At 42.2% G+C, this 25,306-nt stretch overlaps 1 protein-coding gene across 3 annotated transcripts in view; it reads left to right on the top strand.

Moving 5' to 3' along the window:
• Positions 1 to 19,720, top strand: part of HTR4 (5-hydroxytryptamine receptor 4) — a 94,550-nt gene extending 74,830 nt beyond the window's left edge. For all 3 annotated transcript variants that reach the window (XM_069102328.1, XM_069102327.1, XM_069102326.1), the window contains exons 5-7: positions 7,417 to 7,570; positions 11,160 to 11,731; positions 18,857 to 19,720. In XM_069102328.1, the coding sequence (XP_068958429.1) occupies positions 7,417 to 7,570; positions 11,160 to 11,731; positions 18,857 to 18,968 (838 nt within the window). In that variant the 3' untranslated portion in view covers positions 18,969 to 19,720. The remainder of the gene's footprint in view (positions 1 to 7,416; positions 7,571 to 11,159; positions 11,732 to 18,856) is intronic.
• The last annotated feature ends 5,586 nt before the right edge of the window (positions 19,721 to 25,306 follow it).

The raw sequence follows: 25,306 nt of genomic DNA, 5'->3' as shown, positions 1-25,306 counted from the left end.
CAAGTTAAGCATCTTGACTCTTAACATATCAGTGCCCACACCTCTAGCAATGTTCCATCATGGTGGTTACATTATTGTTCCTGCCACAAATTCTGGCAAATTTTCCTGGGCTTAGAAAGCTTGGAATTGGTACCCAGTACCTACTGTGTCTCTGTTCACCATACACCAAGCTAGCTAACTTCAGAGACTCATCACTAGAGAACTCACCAATAGACGATGATGTTTTTTGATCATAAAAACTCACAAAGAGCCCTCTACTCATACTTTGTAGGGCTATCATTTGTACTGCAAAAGACATATAAAATTATCATACTATTAAGTGTAATAGTATAAGTAAAAGTGAAATTCTTAAATGTTGTTTCTTTAGCTCTCCTCTGGCACCCCCTGCATAAGAAGGAGGCATCCAGGTATAGTGGATAGAGCACTAGAGTGAAGTCTGAGGAACTGTTCTAATCCTGTATCTGTCATTTACTTCTTGAGTTAACTTAAGAAAGTGATTTCTCCCTCTCTGAGCCTCAGTTTCCTTATCTGTAAATTAAATGAACTAGAGTAGTTCTCTAGGGTCTATTTATACAAATAAGGAATATCTAAGATCCTAATAAGGAACATCTCTAAAGCCTATGATTCTATCAAGGAATATTTATCATGAGCTTATGCATTTTAATGTTGGGAGAGGAATGGCATCGCTAATTTGGACAATGCATTTTAGGAAAAATGTTGAAAAGCTTCATTGGTGACTAGAATCGGAAAGGACCAAGATGGCAAGGAAACTCAAAGCCAAGAAGGAAATGGGATATTTAATTTGAAGAAAAGTCGGCATAGTGATGATATTATTGATATGTTGAGAGAAAAACACCAACGTGATCTTAGACCATATTAAGCAAAGCAAAAGGTTCAGGAGTATGAAAGTGACAGGTAGCAAGGTTGTAAAGGAGATGGAGTGCTTGACTTGGAATCAGGAAGACATGGGTCCAAACCCTATCTCAGATACTTAGTGTGACCTTGGATAAGTTACTTCACCTCTCTGTGCCTCAGTTTCCTCATTTGTAAAATGAGGGGATTTGACTTATTGACCTCTAAGGGTTCGTTTAGCCCTAAATCAGGGATCCTATAAGACTGGAATTCAATCCCTGCTTCAGACGCGTACTAACTGTGTGACCCTAGATAAATCACTTAGCATCTCTGAACCTGAGCTTACTTATCTGTAAAATGGAATATAATAGCACTTACCTCAAAGTGTTATTGTGGGGATCATTTAAAGCTTTATATAAACAGTAACTATTACTATGGTCCTGTTACCCTCTGTCCTTTCACAGGGAGGACCCTGTGGCACAGAAGGGGAAGAGAGTTGTCTCTAGATATACAGAAAGTGAGAAGGCAGTTTTGCTTTGTTTTGGAGTTGTGTTTTTTTAAGCAATCGGGGTTTAGTAACTTGCTTAAGGTTACAAGGCCAGTTATTTTATTTTTTGTGTGTGGGTGCTGAGTATCTGAGGCCGGAACCGATCCCAGGTCTCCTGACACTGGGGCTGGTGCTCTTACTCACTGTGCCACCTGCAGGCCCCTGGAGTTGTGTTTTTTAATATGACTTTAAACAGGATAGCCAGAGGCAGCTGGTGTCAAAGCCGATAGAGTGTGGGGCCTGTAGACAGAAGTCCTGAGTTCAAATCCAACCTCAGACACTTATTAGCTATATGACCCTGGACAAGTCATTTAATCTCCATTTGCCTCAATTTCCTCAATTATAAAGTGAAGATAATAATTGGACTTACCTTGCAGGGTTGTTGTAAAGATTAATGAGAGAATATTTATTTGAAAAGCACTTAGCACAGTGCCTGGACCATAGCAGGTGCTATATAAATGCTTATTGCCTCCGCCTTTTAAGCTTAATCCCCAAAGTGGGTATTGTATACAGTTCTGTACACACATTTCAAGAGGGACGTGGACAAGTTGAATAGTATCCAGAGGGGGTGACCACTGTGTGTGTGTGGGGGGGCGATGAAACCTTCTCAGAACTTCCCTCTCCCTTCCCCCACTCCTTCTTTTGCTGTTAATCAGCAGCAAGCCCTTTCAGGAGGCTTTCAGATTTCCCGCCTAAGCGGGCACCTCCTCCCGGCCAGTGGGGGGTCGGGGGCAGCCTGAACTCACTCCTCCCCATTGCTTTGGGACCTTCCCCCGTTTCCTTGTTGCCAATCAGCCTCCTTGGCAAGCTCCTCTGTTGTTTACCATTGAGGAAGATTTTCAAGCCCAGACTTGAGCCCTCTCAACCAATGGGAGAAGGGACCCCATTAGGGTATAAATTCTTGTTCTGCTTTTTGTAACATGCCTCTTCCTCATGAACAGTCATGGGGAAGACCGCCCTCTTCACCCAGGGAAGAGAATAAATTCCTGTTCCTATCCTAAGAGATCTCCGCGTTCTTGATTGAATTATAGATGAGATTTTTCATAGCAAACACCACGATGGAAAGGGTTTCAATATCATGTCATATAAGGGTAAACTTAAGGAATAAGGCAACTCTCATGACCAGAACATTAGCCATATCTCACATTAGTTTTTTTTAAACCTGTGATATCACAACAGTGACACGTATGAACCTCGTGGTCAACTAGGAACCGTAGGTCCTTTTCTTATGTGCTGTTGTCTAGCTATGTCTCCCTTTTTCTACTTGAAAGGCTGATTTTTAAGATCCATCTTTTATTACTTCCCACACTGGAAGGGAATGTTTGGAAAAATAGATACTAATAATAGTTTGCACTTAAAATGCTTTGAAATTATCTCATTTTCTCCCCACAAAACCCAAATAAGAGAGAAGTAGAGCAAATGATGTCACCCTGAGATTACAGATGAGGAGACTGAAACTCTGAGAGCCTAAACTACTCCCCCAACTTAATACATTTAGCAAGTAGCAGAACCAGGATCCTCAGACTTAGAGACAGAAAGGACTTTTGAGGTAAGCAGGATCCTCCACCCTGGTCAAGTCGGGTTTTGAACCCAAGACCTCTCATAGATAGAGCTAATGCTTTGTCCTCTGTCCATCTGCTAAGATCTGATTGAACCCAGAGCATCTTGGTTACACTGCTCAGTTTCTGGTCAGATCAAGATACACTGTGAGTGCCTTATACCAAGCAACAGATACTCTATTTTTCTTAACACAGTGTCCATCACAGAGTAGGCACTTATTAAATGGTTGTTGACTGACTAAAGGACTGACTAGCCTGATGATTCACTTCTCTTCGAAAATGTAATGGCTAAGAAGTCAAATTGAATGGAGTTAGGACCAGATGTCCTAGACAAGCTGAATAGTAGCTGACATTTCTCTAGCACTACTATTACAGCATTTCTGAGTTGGAAGGAACCTTGGTTCTTGTGCCTAAAAAGAACGCTGAATTTAGAGTCAGAATGCTATGACTGATACAGAGCTTTCCTCCCAATACAGCATGTGAGGGAAGAAGTGTAGGCATTATTATCCACATTTTACAGATGGGGGGACTGAGGCTCCCTGAGGCAAAGGGCAGTGAGTGGTAGAGTCAGTTAGTTGCAGAATCACAGCTTCTCTAAGCTGGAAGGGACTTCCAGGGCTACCTAGTTCAACCCACACCTAAACGTGAATTCCTTCTAAAGTATCCTGGACAGATGGTCATCAAGCATCCATTGGAAAGTCTCTCATGATAGAAAATTCAAAATAGAACCTTAATATGACAGGAAACAGTCTTCTATCTGAATGCTAAATGGACCAGCCTTAATCCACCATCTATCCCTCACTGCTTATGCCTTTACCTACCCATCCCCTATAAGTGTACTCAGGCCAAAATCATCCCTTCAGGGTTTGAGCTTCTTAAAACCCCTTTGAGGTTATTCTGATCAAACTCACATACAAAGACACCTTTTTTTTTTTACTCATTGCATATCAAGGGGCAAGTGTCTTCTCATTTCTGGGACTTAATTTCCTTCCCTATAAGATTAAAAGATTGCATTAGATGATCTCCAAGGTCTCTTTCAACTCAAACATTTTATTCTGTATGTGCTAAAGTCCCTTTTAGCTCTGATGGCAGAGATTTCAAAGATTCTGTGCCTCATAGAGAACAAATCTCCTGCCCTCATCATCTGAAACTAGAAATGGAAGTCCTAGGGAGGCTGGATGACCCCCTCCAAGGGACAAGGTAGAAAGGGTTCCTGTTTGGGCAAGGATTTGGCGAGATATCAGTGATCAAATTAAGTAATACATGTGAAACACTTCACAAACCTTAAAATACTACATAAATATGAGTCATTCTTGTTATCTCATTCTCATCATTGATGATAATGTCTTTTAAGGTCCTTTCCAATTCTGAACATTTTGTGGTTTTCTGATTGTAAGTGCACTGAAACATTATACAATGGCACTAACTTAAAATGGATGGTTGAAGGAGGCAATACAGCTTCGTAACAAAAGGATGTTGGATTTGGTCACAATGCCAGAGGTCTCACTCCAGATCTAACACTTTTTTTCTAACCCAATAATCCAGCAAACATTTATTAAGCATCTATGATAGACCAGGCATTGTGCTAAGTGCTGGGGACACAATAAATAAAAAGAAAGCTAGACCCTGCCCTCGAGGACTCCATAATCTAAAGGATTACTTGGGAGCAGAAGGACTTTGTACTCTTTCACCAAAATCTGCCTCCCTCATTCTCCCACCAATTGTTTTTAGGTGTGTTCTCTGGGGCAAACAAAACAAGTCCAATATCTCTGCCATCTGCTGTCCCTTCAAATACTTAAAAGCGATGATTATCGGTTTCTGTCTTTTCTTCCCCAGACTAAAAATGTCCAGTTCATTGAGCTAGTCTTTGCATAGCATGGTTACAAATCCTCTCTCTGTCCTAGATGCCTTTCTCTGGACCCATGCCAGCTTGTCAAGGCTCTTATTAAAAGGAGTGAACCTAAAAGGTCATCCAGCCTCCAGATGTGGCCTGAGAAGCACACTTCCTTTGTTCTGTCCACTGTGCTCCCATTAATGCCATTGGAGGTTTTTCTGAATGCCTTATTTCTCTTCTGACTTAATTATACTTGCAGTTACTAAACCTTCATTTGGTCCATTGTCCTCCTGCCTCAGTTTTATAGACAGGGAGGATGGATGTTGTCCACTCAGCTGAAAGAGTATTATTGCCAAACCCATGCAGACGTCAGAGAATCAATTTTACCTATATATTTATTGAGCTCTGTGTTCTATGCTTCTTCCAATTCTAATTTTCTATATCCTATGTCCTAAAATACTTTCCAGCACTGAAAGTTAACATTCAAATACTGTGAGATCTCTTTCCTGCTCTAGTAGTCTATGTTCTAAGGGTTTCTCACTCTAGTTCTGACATTCTATGGTTTAAATTCCAAAGTTCTTCCTATCACTTCTATGTACTAAGGTCCAAGGCTGCGAGACCTTGGAATGTACCACCTCTGATGCCAAATGAAATTAGCTAGCCAAAGGCTTCCATTCAGGCATGTCCAGCACTGTGGCCATGCCTGGAAGCGGTGTAGGAGATTAGGCTAAACAGAGACCAGAGGGAATTCTATAAGTAGGGCTTTAACATCTACCTGGTTTTCCCTGGGACTGAACATATGACCCAGATGTTGCCTAAGGACCATTAACCATTACTTAACCAGGTTAATTGCATCCCTGCTCCCTGTGACCTGATCCTCAAACCTCTCTTTTTTTCCTTATTAAGAGCAGAAATTAAAACTAACTGCCAGTTTTCTGCCTTTCCTTGTATTGAATGATTGAAAAACCCTTTGCTATACCTTAGTCAATGAAGAATGAATACCAAGTGAGCCAGGCAACCCTTCCCTGTTCTTTTTTCTTCTCCCAGATCATCGCTGTTCTTGAGCTGTGCAGTCTCCAAAGATGAATTTATCTCATCAAAAATGTCACCTCACAGGTTGACCCTATTTTTTCACATGGCTTCTCCCTCCTACTCCCTCGATCTCCCCCACCCCCCCCAAAAGAATGTTGGCTTTGTTATGTTAGTTACACTTTGAGAAAAGGGAAAAAGGAGGAGGTGGTAAAAAGATTGAGGTGACTCACCTAAAGGGGGGAATTTTACATGACATGAGATGATCAAGAATAGGACCATTTAATATCTCCCTGCATCTGTTTCTAAAATTTCCATAGAAAACTAACTTGAAGCTCCAGTAGGGTCTTGCCTGTTAGAGAAAACAAGTGTTGTTAGCTAGTTGCAATCTGCTGTAGGGTCAAGTTCATTGTCTATTCCAGAATGAGAAAGATGATTACTCTCAGTGTCTTCAACCATGGTCCAACCCCATCTGGAGGACTTTTCAGCTTGGGTCAGTGCATTTTAGGAAGGACCAGTCTAGGCAGTACAGTCGAGAGGAATGGATTTGGAATCAGGTGATCTGAGTTTGAATCCTGGCTCTGTTACTGCTACCTATGTTACCTTGGGAGTTACTTCTCTGGGCCTTGTTTTTTTCATATATAAAATCAGGGGTTGGACTAGATCAGAGGTTCTTAGTCTTTTTTGTGCTTGGATGACTATGCCAGTCTGATGAAGTCTATGGACTCCTCAGAACAATGTTTTTAAATGCATGAATCAAAATACGTAGAATTGTAAACAAAACCAATTATATTGCAATGTTTTTTTAAAGCATATTCACAGCCTCCAGGTTTAGAACCATGAACTAGATGATCTCTAAGGTCTTTAGATTTTCTCAGATCCCAACCTGAAGCTCCTTCCAGGGAGCATTATCCAAATACTGAGAAGACTTGAAACCACAACCTGTGTGGATCAATTGTAGGAAATAAGGATGTTTTGCTTGGAGAACAGAAACCACAATGACTGTCCTTCAGTACTTGAAGGGCAGCTGAGTGAAGAGGGATTATATATAAAATGCTTACACTTGGCCTCAAAGGACTGCACTAAGGGCAGTGGAAGTGAGGAGGTGTAGAGGGGAAGATCTCAGCTCAAGATAAGGAGGAACTTCCTAATAACCAGAGTTTTCCAGCAATGGAATAGGGTATGTCATTGAGAGTTTCCCCATCATTGAAGGTCTTCAAGTAGAGACAGGATGCCCAATTCCTAAGGAAGTTGTACAAGGAATTCCCACTCAGGTGTTGATTAAATAAAATGTCCTTTGAATTCCCTTCCAGGTCTAAGATTCCATGAGCCTTTGGATAAAAATCCCACGTGCCTCAGTTCCCACTTTTAATAAAATAATGAAATTAGATTCAATGGTCTCTATGGTCCTTCTTAGCTCTCATGCTCTATGTCCCAAAATACCTTCCTTCTCTAAAATCCTATGATTATCCTAAGACAATCTCTCTGTTTCTCTTTCCCTCACTTTTCATCTTTTCCTTTCCATTTATATTTCCCTGTCTTTACCTCCCAATATGCCAATCTCCTTCCCCCCCACATTCATTCCCTTCCTCCAGGTACTATGCCATCTGCTGTCAGCCTTTGGTCTATAGGAACAAGATGACCCCACTACGCATCACCCTGATGCTCGGAGGCTGTTGGGTAATCCCCATGTTTATTTCTTTCCTCCCCATAATGCAACGCTGGAATAACATTGGCATAATAGACTTGGTGAGTACCATGCAGTCTCTAGTAGCTTGATGTGCAATGAACTTTGTGCCAGGCTGTCATTGTAAGCCAATTAATTGAAATGATCTGTGAGACTTTCTCAGGTTTATATTAATGTAAATTCAGAGAGTCTGATGTGCATTTCTGAGTAGCACTCCTGAGTAGGGCCTGATCATTACCCACATATGTTCTGTTCACTTAGAGTATTAAACAGCCAACGTGTCCAGGAATTCAGTGTTATTTGTCCCAAGAGCTCTTTGTCCTACTTTGACTTGTCTGTCCACATTTACTGCCATGAATAAATAATGGGATCATGAGTTCAGAAAGAGAAGGGAATATGGAAGTTGTCTGAACTCCTTAATTTAACAAATGAGGAAGGAAAGAGAGGCCCGGAAGGGTTAGATGATTTTGCCTAAGTGCCCATGAACAGTGGGTAGATATGGGAGAAAACATAAGCATCAGGAATTTGAGGTTCTAGCTCTGTTGTTTTCACTAGCTTTGTGTGGCTCTAAGCAAGTCACTTTCCCAATTGTTGTTTGTTGTTTAGTTGTGTCTGGCTCTTGGTGGCCCCATGAACTACAGCACATTGGGCCCTTCTATCCTCTAGGATCTCTCGAAGTCTGACCAAATTCATGCTCATTGTTTCCATGATACTATCTATCCATATCACCCTCTACCATCCTGTTTTCCTTTTACCTTCAATCTTTCCCAACATCAGGATCTTTTCCAATGACTCTCATCTCATTATGTGACTTGCCCAGGGTCACATAACTAGTAAATGTCTGAGGCTGGATTTGAATTCAGGTCCTTCTGACTCCAGGGCTGGTGTTCTATCTGCCATGCCACCTAGATGGCCTCCCAATTCTCATCCTTGGATGTAAAATAAGGGATCAGACTCTATGACCACTAAGATCTCTTTCTTCTCTAACCTTCTGTGTTAAATGTTTTAAAAACCTATCCAGCTCTGATATTCTCTATTTGGAAGTCTCCTCCAGCTCTGACATTCTGTATTCTATATTCTAGGACCTTGCAGCTCTAATGTTTTAGGGGTTTTCATATATATTTATTGTGATGTTCAGAATCCATAGACAGACTTTCTCTGCTAGTGAGAGAAGTGATCATACATGAGTTATGGGTTGGTAGCTTTCAAGTCAAACACAAAACTCCTTGTGGTATTTCCAAGAAAGACTTTTCAAGTCAATTCAAAAAGCATTTATTTAGTGCCTCCTCTGTTCCGGGCACTAATCTAAGTACTAGAGAAAACAAAGAAAGGCAAACCAACAAATAAAAGAAGATCCAGCACCGGTAGCCCACAAAATGGTGCTTAGTTTCTAATCCGTAAATCTCTAAACTCTCACCTCTTGAGGCATCTAAGAGGGAATGGCCTCCAAAAAGCCCTAAAATAGAAAGCAGGGATTCAGAATTAGAAGAGACCTCAGACGACCTTGAGTCCAACACAGCATCGTACAAGAAGCCGAGGTGACAAACCTGAAAGGAGTCCATTCACCCTTCACTTGAAGCCTCCCAGTGACGTAGAATTCCCTAAATCTGGAAGCAGCCTGCCCGTTCCACCATTGAATGATCTGATGATGAGATTTACTTTATATAAAATTAAAATCTGTTTCTGCCTCACTTCTACTCTTTTCTCCTAGTTTTTCCCTCTGAGGCCAAATAGAATAAATCCAATCCTTCTTCTATATGATACCTCGTCACATAGTGAAAGACAGATGATCAAAACATTCCCTTCTCTAACCTAAATATCCTTGGTTCTATTAATTGATGCACATATGACGGGGCTGTCCCGTGTTTCCTTCCTCTGGATGAGCTTCAATTTATCGTTATCCTTCATAAAATGTGGTATCCAGAATGAGACTCCAGCTGTGGTCTGACCAGACCACACCACTGACTATCACCTACCTCATTCTGGACATCATTTCAATGCAGCCCAAGGTTACATTGACATCCATGGCTGCCATACCATGCTAGTGACTCATTCTTTTTTAGCTTGTAGTCTGCAAAGACTTTCAGGTCCTTTTCACAGGCATTGGTGTCTAGCCATATTGGCCCCAATACTATCCTGGTAATGACTGTTTTTAACCCAGAGGTATAGTTTCATATTCATCTATATTAAATCTTATCTTAATGAATTTGACTCATTATAGCCGGTCACAATCTATTTGCATACTGATTCTTTCCTATCTGGAAGTTAAATGAAAAGAGAGAAAATGACCTCCCAGTTCCTGCATTTAACCCATCATATAGGTACTTAATAGCCATTGGGAACCAGTTTACCATGAAATGACCTCATTGCACAATTTGAAAAAAGAATATTGATGCTTTAATACTTCAAGGAGTCATGATTTCATTAGTGGGAGCACTCCTTCTAGAAACCCACATTGCCTTACCACATTCCCTTACATATTTTTCATTAATTATTATGGCCAAAAGTATTTGTCACTGGTGGTCAACTTTCTATTAGTAAGTCTTTCTATACTCTGGTGGGTCTTCAAATGGCCATCATCCAACCCTTTTCCAGGCCTATGTTCAAAGTCTGTCTATAGCAGGGCATTCCAGTAATTGTGCTCCCTGACTTGGTCTTTAAGAACCTAGGGTTGCTGCCATGCCAAAGTAGGCCTTAGAGGAAAATTTGTGGACGGACAAAAATACTTTCAACAATAACAGTTCACATTTATAAAGCAGTTTATCATTAGCTAACAGTCTACATCCATTTTCTCATTTGATCTTCACAATACTTTGAGGGAAGGGGGGAGGGAAGGGAACAAAATTTACATGATGTCTATTATGTGCCAGGCACTGTTCTAAGTGCTTTTACAAATATTATCTCATTTGATCCTCACAATGATTCTGTGAGGTGCTATTATTATCCTCATTTTATCATTGAAGAAACTGAGGCAGAGTTTAAGTGACTTGCCCAGGATCACACAGTTATTAAGTGACTGAGGCTGTTTTTAAACTCAGGTCGTCCTAATTCCAGGCCCAATAATCTAGCCACTGTGCCACGAGCTGCCTTTGAAATAAGGATGCGAATACATTGTTATTCCCATTTTATGCGCTGGAAAACTGAGATTTAGAGAGGAGAACTCACTTGCTCAAGGTCACAGAAGATAATGAAGAAGCTGAAAAAGAGGGCTTGGATCTCTTGACTCTTAGTTCTGAGCTTTTTCTGTGACACCTTGAAGCTTTTCCTCAGTGTTATGACCTAGATGATAGAGAATATGAGCCTGCGCCTCCATGAAGGCTCCTGAGACAGCAGTTGCCTCTTCTAATCTTAGATACCAAGGAATAGCAATCACAGGATCATAGCATTTAGAGGTATAAAGGACCTTAGGTATCCTCTCATCCAATCTGTTCATTGTATAGATGAGGAAACTGAGGCCCAGGGAGATGAAATTCCTTGCCCTGCTCGGAGAGCTGTGAAGTGTCAGAGCGGGAGATGAATCAAGTCTTCTGACTCTAAGTCTAGTGTTACTATTCGCCACACTGAGTCTAAAATCAAATACCCAAGCATCATGTGCTATTTTCTTCCCAAAGTTGTAATGGCAAACCCTTCTTTTCTGTTCCCTTCTTCCAGATAGAGAAGAGACAGTTTGACCAGGACTCAAACTCCACCTACTGTATCTTCATGGTCAACAAGCCCTATGCTATCACGTGCTCTGTGGTGGCCTTCTACATCCCTTTTATTCTGATGGTATTGGCCTACTATCGCATCTATATCACCGCCAAGGAACATGCCCGCCAGATCCGGCTCCTGCAGAGGGCCGGAACTCCTGCAGAGTGTCGCCGAGAACCTCCCGATCAACATAGCACCCATCATCGCATGAAAACAGAGACCAAGGCTGCCAAGACCCTGTGCATCATCATGGGCTGCTTCTGCCTCTGCTGGGCCCCATTCTTTGTCACCAACATCATTGACCCGTTTGTGGGCTATAGCGTCCCTGCCCAACTTTGGACCACCTTCCTCTGGCTCGGCTACATTAACTCAGGCCTCAACCCTTTCCTCTATGCTTTCCTGAATAAGGCATTTCGTCGGGCTTTCCTTATTATTCTGTGCTGTGATGAGGAACGTTATCGGAGACCTTCTATTCTGGGTCAGACAGTCCCCTGTTCTACCACTACTGTCAATGGGTCCACGCATGTGCTAAGGTGAGTGTTGGGGGAACAGATTACTCAGAAAAGAAGTACAATGCAGTAGAGAAATCCTAGGATTTGGAGAATCTTGGCTCTCTACCTGTTACCTGTGTGGCCTTGGGCAAGTTACTTCCTTTTTGTGGATTTCAGTTTTCTCACATATATAGTGAGGAGGTTGAGCTATGTGACCTTTAATGTCCCTTGCAGCTTGCAAGTTTTCAAAGGATCATAGATTTAGGTCTGGAAGGTACCAAAGAGGCCATTAAGCTCAACCCCCCCTTTATTTTACAGATGAAGAAACTGAGGTTTAAGGAAGTTAAGTGACTTATGCAAAGCCACACAAGTGTTGACTGTAGGGGAAGGGACTTGGATCCTGGTCTTCCTGACTCCTAGTCTAGCACCTTAATCACTACACCACAGAACCCTGTGAAAGGGAGGAACATCCCACAACTTTTTCCACAAAGGAACATTTTAATAACATATATAGGGTTGCTGGATGGAATTATGGTAGGAAGTTGAATGTATCCTCTCTTCCTTCCCAGAGATCAGAGGGGCACAACTTCTCTCCAAGGCAAATCCATCAAACTACAACAAAGTGGCCACAAACCTGTAAAGTATTATAGTGACCGTCTACCTTGGGACCATTTTGATTGACTGACCTCTTCCCAACTAAATGTGGCTGGGTCATGTTTTTCTTACCTATTTCTCATAACCTTCATTCAGCAGTCCATTCTCAAAGGGTGGTCTCAGGGGAGAGAAGAGAAAAACAGAAGGGGGCAGAGAGGACAGACAGTGTCTCTAGAAGGAGTCAGGGGAGCTGAGCTTGAGTCTCAGTTCTATAATGAATTTGCTGTGTGGATCAGTTACTTTCCATCTGGACCTTGGGCTTTCCCTGTGTATGATAAGGGGGATTGGACTTGCTGGTTCTTAAGGATCCCTTCAAGGTCAAAAATCTGTGGTTCTACAAATGGATAGTGTTTCCTAAGAATGAGCTTAGTGGGATCTCCCAGCATTTGGTATGACATCTCTTGCTAGGTCACAGCCTTCATCTGGCTGGTTTCAGGAATGATTTCATGAATCAGGCCTTTCTCCCTTTATTGAACTGGAAGTCAATAGACTTGGATTTTTGTTCTAGTTCTGTGACAAATTACAAACAGGAATAGCTTTCTTAGGGACTTGACTTCCCCATCTATAAAATGCAGGGGTTGGAGTAGATGATCTCAAAGTTCTTTCCTAGATCTGACATTCTATGCTTTTTGTTTTAAGAAAGACCTTTTCTGAACAAATGGTCTATCCCTCTCTGATTCTAAGACTGGTTCTAGGAAAACACAATCAAGCAAGACAAAAAAAGAGCAGCCACATAGAACAGTGTCAAGTGCCTTAGATCAGTAGTTGTTGGACTTGGAGTCTAATCCTGGCTCTGCCTGTGTGATTTCAGGCCAGTCACATAGCCCCTCTTAACCTTAGCTTCTTCCTCTGTAAGATGGAGGGTATTGGACTAAACGGCCTCTAGGGTCCCTTTCTGCTCTAAGATCGAAGCTTCTATGATGTAATTACTTAGCCCCTACTATGTGCCTAAATCTAAGGTGGGGGGAAGGGAAAAGGCAAGGGGCAGATGGACACAAGAGAAACATAAGGCTCAGCCCCAACCCTGCAGAAGGATATAGGGTAGTTAGGAGCCTATGCATATGCAACAAGTGTGTGATCATTCTGGGTGCCAAAGAAACTCAGAAAGGGAAGAGATCACAGCACATCAGACTCTTCTTAGAGAAGGCAGGATTAAGTTAGCCCAAGAATTACAGAATCACCAGATCAGAACTGGCAGGACCTCAGAGAGCATCCCATCCAACCTGTACCTGAATAGGAATCTTCTCAACAACATTCTGGACAGAGAGTCGTCCAGCCTTGTGATGAGCAGGATTTTGACTGATAGAGAAGAGGGACTGCATCCCAGTCAGCCAAGAGCAGCATGAACTGAGGTCATGAAAAAAACAGTAACAGCAAGGGGAGGCAGGAGGCAGGTGTATTAAGGAAATCATGTAAACCGGAACAAAGAATTCACACTGAGGAGTCCTGAGCAGTAAATTTCAATAATTTAGACAGGAGTAGATTATGAAGGGCCTTGAATGACAGATAGAGAAATGAATGAACAACATAATAACTGATACAAGGGATGATTATGTGTTCTTGTGCAGAGGTATGATGGGAAAGTATGAAATGAAGATTGATCCAGAGAAACCATATAAAGGATAGATTTGATAGGAGATAGACTGGAGGCAGGGAGATGATTAGAGCAGGAGTTTTTACCCAGAAGCTGTGATCTTTTTGATCAAAATAATAGTGATAATAATGATAACTGTATTTTAACAGAAATGATTTCTTTTGTAATCTTATGTATTTTACTTTGTGGAGTTAAACATTATCCTGAGAAGGCATTCAGAGGCTTCACCAGACAGCCCAAGGGACCCTTGCCACCTGAAAAGTTAGGAACCCCTAGACTAGAGGCTGGTGCAGTTGTCTAGGCAGGAGGTGGTGAGGACCTGGACTAGGGTGGTGGCTACTTACAAGATTAGAAAAGGTGAATCTCCAAGGAATTTCAAAGGAAATGTAAAAGTTGATTTGAGATAGAAAATGCTAATTTTGGGGACACATTGAATTAGAGGTGATGGCAGGATAGCCAAGTGGAGATATTTTGCAAACAGGTAGAAGTGAGGGGTTAGAGTTTGGATAGATTTTTTGTTTATTTGTTTTCAGTCCTATCCAACTCTTCATGACTCCTTTTGGGGTTTTCTTGGCAAAGATGCCAGAGTGATTTGCCATTTCCTGCTCCAGTTTATTTTTACAGGTGAGGAAACTGAGGCAAAGTTAAATGACTTACCCAGGGTCACACAGTTAGTAAGTGTCTGAGACTGGATTTGTACTTAGGTCTTTCTGACTCCAAGCCTGGTGTTCTATCCACTACTCCACCTAGCTGCCCCTTGCATCACCTACCTGCTCCTTTGGTTAGATTCCTGGGCAGTTTGTCATATTGCCTAGAGTGCCCTCCCTCTTTTGTGCAACTTATTGCATAAGCAATTGTCACATCAGTTTGTCAGTGCTCTAGGCCAGAAGGGTCAAACTCAAATCAAAATGGATCCTGCTGACTACGTGTTGACTTAGAAAACCACATGTTCATATTATCTCTGTCTCATTGTATTTTCACTTATTTTTATTTACCAATTACATTTTAATCTGATTCAGGGTCCATGTGATCTACCCTATCTTTGACACCTCTGCCTCTTGGCCACTCTCTAAGAATTTAAGCTGCACAAAAAGATTGAGTTCAAATTATGCCTCCAAAACTTATTCATTGAATGACCCTGGACAAGTGACTTAAGTTCTCTTAGTTTTAGTTTCTTCATTTGTAAAATGAGGATAATAATAGCACTTGCTACAAGGCATGTTATAAGGATCAAATGAGATTTCACATCTGTATAATTTATATTTACATATGCACACATATCACTTTAGAAGCCTAAATGTACTATATAAATGTGGACTATTACCATTATCAGGGAGGTCTGGAGCAGTGAGTTATAAGCAACCAAAACCATAAGAATGGATCAAAGTGCCAAAGGACTATCCCAGGGAGTGATAACCATACCTAGGGTATTACGCCCCATTCTGGGCACCGCATTCCAGGAGAGACCTTGACAAACTGGAGCTTGTCAGGACAACGAGGGTGGAAGTGGAAGGCATAAGTGTATACGGACTGGAGAAGAAAGGCTTGGGGGGCAACATGTCAACCACCGCAATTACCCAAGGGGCTCTCGTGGGCGAGAGAGATGAGACTTGTTCTGTTTGACCTGGGAGAGTGCAGAACCACGATCTGAGCTGTCCCAAAGGGGAATAGGCAGCTTCTGGAGGAAGGCATTTTCCTGTCACTGGCTGGATGACCACTTGGAGGGAGTATAACATAAGGAAAGGCAATTTGGTGTAGTATAAAGAGCACTGTCCTAAGAGTGAGAAGACCTGAACTTGAGTCCTGTCTCCAATACTTGCTAGTTGTGTGACCCTGAACAGATGACTTTGCTTCTCTGAGTCTCGATTTACTCATCTACAAAATGGGGATAATGGGGCAGCCAGGTGGCGCAGTGAATAGAGCACTGGCCCTCCAGTCAGGAGCACCTGAGTTTAAATCCGGCCTCAGGCAGTTAACACAAAAAAAGTCACCATGTGACCTTGGCAAGTCACTTAAGCACAATTGCCCTGCCTTCCCCCTCTAAAAAATAAAATAAAATAAATGGGGACAATAGCATTGACATTTCTTACCTCATGGGGTTGTGGTAAGGAAAGTGCTTTGTAAAACTTAAAAGGTCATGGAAATGTAAATTATTATGATATAGAAGGGGCTTCTGTTCACACACTGGTTAAAAGACCTCTGAGGTCCCCTCTAGCTCAGAGTCTGGAATTCTAGGAATGTCCTCAAGTGAAGACAGCTTGATACCCCCATCTCTCCAATGGCCCTGCCAAACAGAGGATGATCCTTGTGTCGGCTGGTCAGAGGACCTTCTGCCTGGAGCAGGGCTGACTGGGAATTGAATAATCAATCACTCCTCCTGAGCTTTTCTTGTTCGTTATTCCTGATCTGCCATGCTCCCTCCTGACACACATGCTCCAGTGTCTGAGCATGAAGCTAATTTTATATTCATTATCCAATCCAATAAGCACTTATTGGATCATTCACTCATTTTATTCATTCAGCAAGTATTTATAAAGTATTTGGTATGTGTCAGACATGTACTAGGCACTGGGGATGCAAAGACAAGATGACCTCGTCATTCTTTGTTCCTTGACATGCTTTGTTCATAATTGCCTCTTCCTTTATAGGGAGGCCACGTAGTCACATCTCTCTAGCAGATAGCCAACCTTCAGTATCGCATGGTGGTTCTTGCTTGTTTTCATTTTCAGACATAGCATTTGTTTGAATCTACTCCCAAGGGGGTCTCAGAATAAGGAAAAGCCTGGGGTTCAAATCCTGACTCTGACACATACCGGCCAAGCAATGGTCAAACCAGTTTGTCAGTGCTCTAGTGGGGTCAAACTAAAATCAAAATGGACCCTGCTGACTATATGTTGCCTTAGAAAACCACATGTTCATATTAACTATGTCTTATTGTATTTTTTATTTAGTTTATTTAGTTTTTAATTTTTTTTAATATTTATTTTATCAAAAATTGAGTTTTAATCTGGTTCAGGCTCCATGTTGCCCACCATATGTTTGATACCTCTGCCTCTTGGCAACTCTCTAAGAATATAAATTGCACAAAAGGTGGTGACCTGCCTTGGTAGAGAAAGTCCTTTATTTGGGAGTTCCCTGTATTGATAAAATCGGAGGGCAAAAAACCCAAAGTCACTCTCACTTTGTGTCTCAGTCTCCTCATTTGAAAGATTGGGAGCATAATACCCATAGTACCTGCCTCATGGGGGTAATGCCAAGACCTAATGAGATAATATAGATAAAGTACTTCATAAGCATATAGTGCCATATCCAAAGGAACTGTCCAAAAGTGGACAAGGTCCCCACCATCAAAAATTTTCCTGTAGAGCCCGGACTTGTTAGGAATGTTTCAAAGAGGTTTCCTGTTCAGGTGTGGGTTACCAAAGGCCACTCCATCATACTGCCTAACTAGATTAAAATATCATTAGGAAATATTTGACAAAATAAATAAAAATACAATAAAACATAGACAACATAACATTTTAAACTCAGTCAATACACCACCTGTAGGGACCCTTTTGCATGGATGAGTGACCCCTACTTTTACTTGACATCACTCGTCTAGCTGTACTTCAAGGTAAAAGATTCTACGGCTGCCCTCCAGCTCAAAGATTATAAGATGTTTTGTCAGCTGTTTTTATATGGATTCAACCTTCAAAACCCCCTTAATAGTAACTAAGATATTGGCATGTCCTAACATGTGAGCTAAGGGTCCTTCTGATCAAAATACAGATCTAGGGATATCAGATCTGAGTAGTGATCAATTAGACAGAATAGCTTTGGGAAGAATTATTAATTCATTCTACCACTGGCTTCCTTCCCTCTCACTCGCTCCATTAATTATAAGCAGGTGTCCCCAGGGAATGGCACAGGAATGCTGGGTGATGCATTTGGATATCTGGCTTTTTCTTTCCTACTTCAGGTCTGAGGGTCAGGAGCTCTTGGGAAGAGTAGAGAGACATCATTAAAGAGGTGAGGGTGGGGCGGCTAGGTGGTGCAGTGAATAGAGCATGGGCCCTGGAGTCAGGAGGACCTGATTTCAAATCTGGCCTCAGACACTTAACACTTACTAGCTGTGTGACCTTGAGCAAGTCACTTCACCCCAACTGTCCTGCCTTCCCCCTCCAAAAAAGAAAAAAAAAGAGGTGAGGGTGCCAACCCTGGGTGTGGTAGAGTTGGGATCCACATCAAGAATGAGCTAGTAAGAGTAAACCGTTAGTAGGAGAGAACTATGAGAAGTCTAGGTTAGAAAGCTGGACCAGATGGACCTCTAAGGTCTCTTCCAGCTCTAAGATTCTATGATTCTAGGAAGTGGATACCATTCTCTGTCCTGTATGGAAAAGTCACCCAACTTTTCAAAAAGCCCCAAAGGTGGGTATTCATTCCTATCAGGTTCAATGTGGGTACGTGCAAAGAATACTGGATCAGCTGTCGAAAGACCTGGTTTAAGTCGTGACTCCACTGCTTTGGAAGTGGTGCTGTGGGACCTTCAGCTAGTCACCTCTCCTCCTGGAGTGCTCTCATTTAGCAAAGTAGAGACAAGAACCCCCATCCTACCCCCTGTACTGCACGGCCAGGTTTCCAATGAGCTATGGAAACCCTTAGGTTACTAACTGTAAAGTGCATTGTGACCTAGGTCGAGTCTCTGAGCCTTAGTTTACTCTTGAAAAATAGGAGATAATGCTTGTACTAGCTACCTTAAAGGGCTATGAAAATGGGAGCTATTAGGACTAGGAATGCTTGCATAATCATCATGAGGCTTTCATTATTATACAAATGGGATGGGGTTATTATTATGCTTGTAATAGCTTTTCTTTTTCTGGTAGAGAGAGAGAGAGCCCTTTACTTTCCTTAAAAATTGTTTTTGACATTTTTTTAAGGGAAGAGAGAGAGAGAGAACATCATCGCTCTAATGAAACAATGCATCTGGCGGCCAGCCATCCCCCAGAGTCAATCAAGGTCCCCCACTGTTCTGAGAGGCACAGCCGATGACCAAGAAGCAGGAGCCCCCAGAACTATTGGGGGAATCCTGGGGTTTGGACACTTGCCTACTGAAGAGGCGATATGGCATGAATGCATGGGCAGCCCGGAACATCGGAAAGGAGCCTAAACTCCCTGTGGTTTGGTGGGCTCTGTTCCTTCTTTGCTTCCTGTGGAAAAAAGTACCTGCTGACTAACCACCCTTTGAGGTCTCAGTTGTTTGTTTCTCGAGGCCAGCAAAACCAAAGGACAGTTCAGGCTGCTGATTCCTTCTTCAGAGGAAGATCTGATCAAATTCCATTTCACGAGAATGGCATGCACTGGTTCCTCCTTCCGAGGATGATTTGGGCTCTGTTCATCTTCAGAAGCTGCTTACTTCTTCCAAGAAAGACATAGGCTGGCTCCGTGTCCCTGGGAAACATTCTGAGAAGCAGTTCTGGCTAGAACTGTGAATAGACAAAGTGAACCCAATTTTTAGGAGCAGCCGCAGCCTTGGCAGAAGCTTTGGTCCAGAGGCAGTGCCCAAGAGAACACGAGAGACCGTCCAAGTGTGATGCATGATTTTTGGTTCTGTGACACTCTGTGCTGTTCATGCAAGCAGGCCTGTTGTCTCTCTTCTCTCAGGTCTTCTGCATTAGTGTTTTCTGGCTTTAAAGTTGTAGTTTTGGGGGGTTGTTTGTTGTTTTCTTCTCTAGTTGTTGTGATTGTCTTTGAATGTCTTTCTTCTGTAGCCCCACGAAGGCAAAATAAAGGAACTGGGAGAGAGTTTCTCTCTTCTTCCATACTCTTGCTATGGGTAGGAAACTGATATGCCTCAGGTCTCTTTAGCCTGAGCCTTTGGGGTGGGAAGTCTGTGACTCTTCTGGTCCTTGATCTTAAAATGTCCAGTGTTCTGGACAAGATTTCTCATTCTAACCAATGATAGAAAGAGTGTGTCAAATGCATTGATGCAGATGGTGGCTGCCTTTCACAGGATTATAGACCTGGAGCCAGAAGGATCCTCAGAGTCCATCTAAACCAACCTTCTCATTTTATACAAGAGAAAACGGAGGCCCAGGTACCTCAGCTAAGGTCACGCAGGTCAGAAGTGTCCCAAGTGGTCTTCCGACTCTGGAGGCAGGGCTCTTTGCACTGTACCATGATGCCCCCTGCTTGTCCCTAATAGTGTGTTTGGTTGTGGAGGTGGAGTCAAGGGTGGGGGGAGAAGGGGAGAGAAGCAAGAAGGGAGCGCAGGAACGGAGGGGCACCGACAAGCCAAAGCTTGGCTAGCGTAAGACAACCAGGATGGTTAGAAGACTGAAAACCAGGTCAAATGAGGACCAGGTGAAGGACCCAGGGACCCCTTTCCTGGAAAAGAGAAGACAAAAGGGGGAAACATCTTCAAATAACCCCCCCAAATAATGGAACATCGAAGCTAGAAGGGATGACAAAGATCATCTAGTCTGAACTCTCTCCTCTCCTCTCCTCTTTCCTCCCTCTCCCCCCACCCTATTCAGCTAAGTAAAATGAGGTTTGGGAGGTCAAGGGCCTTTCCCAAAGGTCACTCAGCTACTAAGCATCAGAGCAAGGTTTTAAATCCAGGTGCTGGGCCTCAAATCCAGAGCTCCTTCCTTCGTACCACATGGCCTCCGTTTGAAGGATGGTCTTGTGGAAGCTCTGTTCAACTTGTTGTGCTTAGCCAGAGGGGGCAGAACTAGAGGCAATGGTTTAAGTCTCCTAAAAGACCGATTTTGGCTTAACGTAAGGAAAAACTTTCAGAGAACAGGAGTTGTCCAGGAGAGGAAGGAGCTTTTTTCAGAGATGATAAACTCAGAAAATTACATTAAATTTAAAAAGCATTTGTTGTTATGCCTGGTAGGCATACTGAGAAAAACAAAATCCTCCTTGACTTCAACAAGTTCAAAGGTTTTCACAGGAAAATAAATACATAGGTACATATGTATACATATACACATGTGTATGTCTATATAAATGTGTGTACATATACATAGATGTGTACATGTCTTATGTCTCTATGTCCATACTTGTGTGTGTGTGTGTGTGTGTGTGTGTGTGTGTGACAGAGGCAGAGGCTACATGTAGTGGTACATGGAGAGCTGGCCTCAGAGTAAGGAAGATGTAGATTCAAGTCCTTTCTTTGCTGAATACTGACTGTCACCTTGGGTAAGTACCTTTTCATCTTGGTCTATACACAAATCTGTAAGATTCTAAGTTGCAGAGAAGGTTCTAATTTTCATTAATAGAAGGAGTTTTCTTACTTTCTATATAACATTAAAATCTCAGGTCTGATTAGTGCACAAACATACCTACGTGCTCACACACACACAAGTAATTTCTAGGTTAATAATAATGACTAACATTTATATAGTGTTGTAAAGTTCACAAAGCACTTAACAAATATCATCTCATTTGATCATCACAACAGCCCGCAAAAGTAGGTGCTCTTATGAGCCTCATTTTATAGATGAGGAAACTGAGGCCCAAATTGGTTAAGGGACTTGCCCCAAATCACACAGCTAGTAAGTATTTGAATTCAGGTCTTCCTGTCTCCATGTCCAGCGGTCTGTCCACTTAACCACCTGACTGACTGACTCTCTTTGTGGTAAGGTATTGGGCAATTGTAGGGAATGGTACATGAGCTGAGCTTTAAAGGAACTTAGGAATTCCATGAGGTGGAGCCAAGGAAAGGCTCCATTTCAGGCATGGTGTTTAGTCTGTGAAAAGCCATGAACATGCGAGATGAAACATCATGTATGGGAAAAAGCAAACAGTCTAGTGTGGTGTCCATGAAAAAAATAATTTGAGCATTGCTAGGAAGGTAGCCTGATGCCATATGGCTTTAAAGTCAAAGGAGGAGACTTGGTATTTTATCCTAGAAGCAAGAGAGTGATGTGGTCATATCAATGCTCTAAAATGACCAATTTGGTAGCCTTGTCGAGAATGGATTGGAGAAAGAAAAGATGAGTTAGGAAGCCAAATAGAAAGCTTTCAGAATAGTCTGAAGGAGAAGTAATAGGGGCCTGACCGAAGGTGTTGACTATGTGAGAAGAGAGAAAAGGATGGATGAGAGATATACTTTGGAATTAGAACTGACAAATCTTGGCAACTGATTGGATGGGGGGGAGGGGAGAGGGAAGAGTCAGAAATGACTCCAAGGTTAGGAACCTGAATGACTGGAAAACAGGTGATGTCCTCTACAGAAAAAAGGAAATTAACATGAAAGATGAGATTTTTGGGAAAAGATAGTGAGCTCTATAGAAGTGTGGCGGCACCCTCATCTGAAAAAGAGGAGTCAGGGAGAGGGATAAAATGGAGGAAAAGATAATGCCTTCCGCTTTGGACATACTGAGGTTGAGATGTCTCTGGGATATTCAGTTGGAGATATACAATAGGCAGTTGTTTATGTGGTATTGGAGTTTAAGGGAAAGACTGGGTCTGGATATATATGTTTATAAATCATATGCATAGAAGGGATCATTGAACCTGTGCAAGCTGAGGGAAGTACCAAGAAAGAGGGTATATTTGTGTGTTTGTGTACACACACATATATGTACATACATACACATGTATGTATACGTACACACATACACACATATATGTATAGACAGAGACAGAAAGATAGAACACTCATGTAAAGGAGGTGGAACGAAGATAACACTAGAAAGGAGACTGAGAAGCCTCCAGACAGTCCAGAAGGGGATCAAAAGCCATGCTAAGGGAGTCTAGGAGGAGGGATGGGAACAGTATTAAATGCTGCAGAGGTCAGAATGGATGAGAACTGAGAAGAAGTCACAGACAGGATGTGGTTATTAAGGGCTCACTGATAACTCCGGGGAGAGCAATTTCAGTTGAGTGATGAGGGCATAGGCCAGGTTGCAAAGGTTTAAGACTGAGATAAGAAAATCAAGGTAACTGGTGTTGAAAAATGTGAGAGGAAGAAGAGATACCAGATGATAACTTCAGAGACTGGTAGGATCATGGGAAGGTGTTTTTAAAGAGGGAGTAAATCTGGTCGTGTCTATAAGCAGAGTAGGCAAGGAGCTAGCAGATGAGGATAGGTGGAATATTAGGGAGGAAGAAGGGATAATCTCAGGGGTAGGCTACCAGAGGAGGTGAGGGAAGGTGATCAAGGACACAGACAGGCATTGGTAGTTACAAGGTGAAAGGTCACCTCATCATCAGACTGGAATAGAGGAGGTGATTTGACATATGAAGTTGGGGAGAAAAACCTCCTAACAGATGGTCACAGGTTTGTTTGTTTTTTTTTCAGTGAAGTATTCAGTAAGGTCCTCTGGGAGGAAGGAGGAAGGTATCTTGAAAGAGAAAAGCTATGGAAGACCTTGATGCCTCCCCAGAGAGATCTCTGGCCCAAGCCTAGGTCTCTGGGCATGCCAGTAAGGCGAGTGAAGGGAGCAACTAATGTTATAATACTCAAGTGCCTGTCCCTTTGAAGGTAATTATCAAGAAACCCCCGTCTTGGAAAGTTAATTGGAATCTCTCCAGAGGGCTGCATTAAGAACTGTAATAGAGTTTTAAATAGTTTGGGCCCCATAGGAGCCTTTACCTGCCAAGTGACTCAAGTAGGAAGAAGAAAAGAAAAAGCATTAATTAAGCACTTCCTATGGGTCAAGAACTGTGCTAAGCACTGGGAATACAAATGGAAAATCAACATAGCTTTTCCTCTCAAGGAGATCACACACTAATTAGGGAAGCCAACACAAATCACAAGAGCCCAACAACGTGGGCTTTGCTTTTTATCCTGTCCTGTGATTCCTGCACCAGTGAGATTTTAGGAAGCTGGCATTAGAGAAGGCCCTGGGAACATGACACCAAGCAGGTAATAGAGGGTCCTAGCCAACTTCTCCTCCAGTCAGGCAGCCTGACAAAGGGCTAATTAGGATTAGGGGGAGAAGGAGGAGAGGGTTAAGGGGTGTGCTTGTTTTCTATCTGCATGAATAGGTTTTTTTTAAAATCTGGAGGAGGGAGGGTGGTATTGGTAGCTAGGTTCCTGATTTCATCAGAGTGGATGGCCTTCCCTGTGTGGAAACTTTCCACACTAATGCAGAGGGGTAACTCTTGTTTAACTTCTAGTCTCAAAAAGTTAAATTGCCATCCATGTTCACATATCTGGCATATTTCAGAGGCAGGATTTGAGCCCATGTGTCTCTGACTTCAAGGTTGGATATCTCTGGAAGGATAGCTTACTCAGTTAATGAGGTGCCCAACAGGACTAACTATGGACTAAATTACTATTTTATTGATTGTTTACTCTTAAGTTTGCTGTGTTTTCTCCTGCCACCAGCAAGTCAATGCAGACTGATGGGGCCCCGATGCAAATCCTTGCATCAGAAGACCAGATGGACACCTATGTCTTCTCAGAAAAGAACAGTCACGGGTGAATAATGGAATGTTGGAATTACAGAAAGTATCTTAGAACAAAGAACATTAGGCTACCGGTGCTTAGGATATGAACCTTCAGAACTAGAAAGGACCTTAGATCACTTGAGCTGGAAGGGACTCCAGAACACAGAATTTATTAAATCAAACAGGGAAGGGACCTTAGAACTTACAATGTCAGAGCAGGAAGGGACTCTAGAATATAGAAAGAACCTTTGGGGTAATCAAGCCCAGTGCCTTCATTTTACAGAGAAAAGTGAGGAAGAGAGGAGGGAAGGAACTTACTTAAGGTAAATTGCTTTCTGGGATCATTCACGGAACTCTCCTAAGAAATGAACCAATAGTCACCTATTCTTCATCTTTCTGGTTCCTATAGTCCCTGTCTCTATCAGGAATGTAGACTCCCCTCTGTTAAAAGGAACTGCTGAGATTAAATGAACTGCTCTAAATTAATTACACTGTTTATAAATAATTCTTTAATTAATATGAGGCCAGTTATGTTTCCTGAGCATGCCGTGTTAGATAATTAAGATGGATATTTTCAATACGTCTTCTGGTTTCAAAAATGCCCGTGAGCAGTTCTCACATATAAAACCTCTCAGTTTCTGTCAGTCCCAATATATTAAGAAATTTAAAGAGAATAAATTGTAAATCTCTTTTTTTGGGCCATTTGACTCTGGGGAGGAACATATTTATTTGTTTGTTTATTAGTGGTTCTCCTGTCTCTTTCTGTCAGCCTGTAGTCTGTCTTTCCTGGTATTTATGCTAAGAAACGTTTCATCAAACACCTCTAAAGAAAACCCAGAGTTTTGGAACCGATGAGTGAGAGGAAAGTTATAGAAGAGTGAAAAGAATCCAGGTTTGGGAGTCAAGAGAATCACATTCTAGTCTAATCTTTGCCAATGACTTTCTGGGTGACCTTTGTATAAATGACTGAACCTCTCTGTGTCTCC

The sequence above is a fragment of the Petaurus breviceps genome, unplaced genomic scaffold, assembly GCF_028583685.1.
Source record: "Petaurus breviceps papuanus isolate PSGF00001 unplaced genomic scaffold, PetGlider_PUasm1.0 551, whole genome shotgun sequence".
Taxonomy (NCBI): domain Eukaryota; kingdom Metazoa; phylum Chordata; class Mammalia; order Diprotodontia; family Petauridae; genus Petaurus; species Petaurus breviceps.
This window is presented reverse-complemented; position numbering and strand designations above follow the sequence as displayed.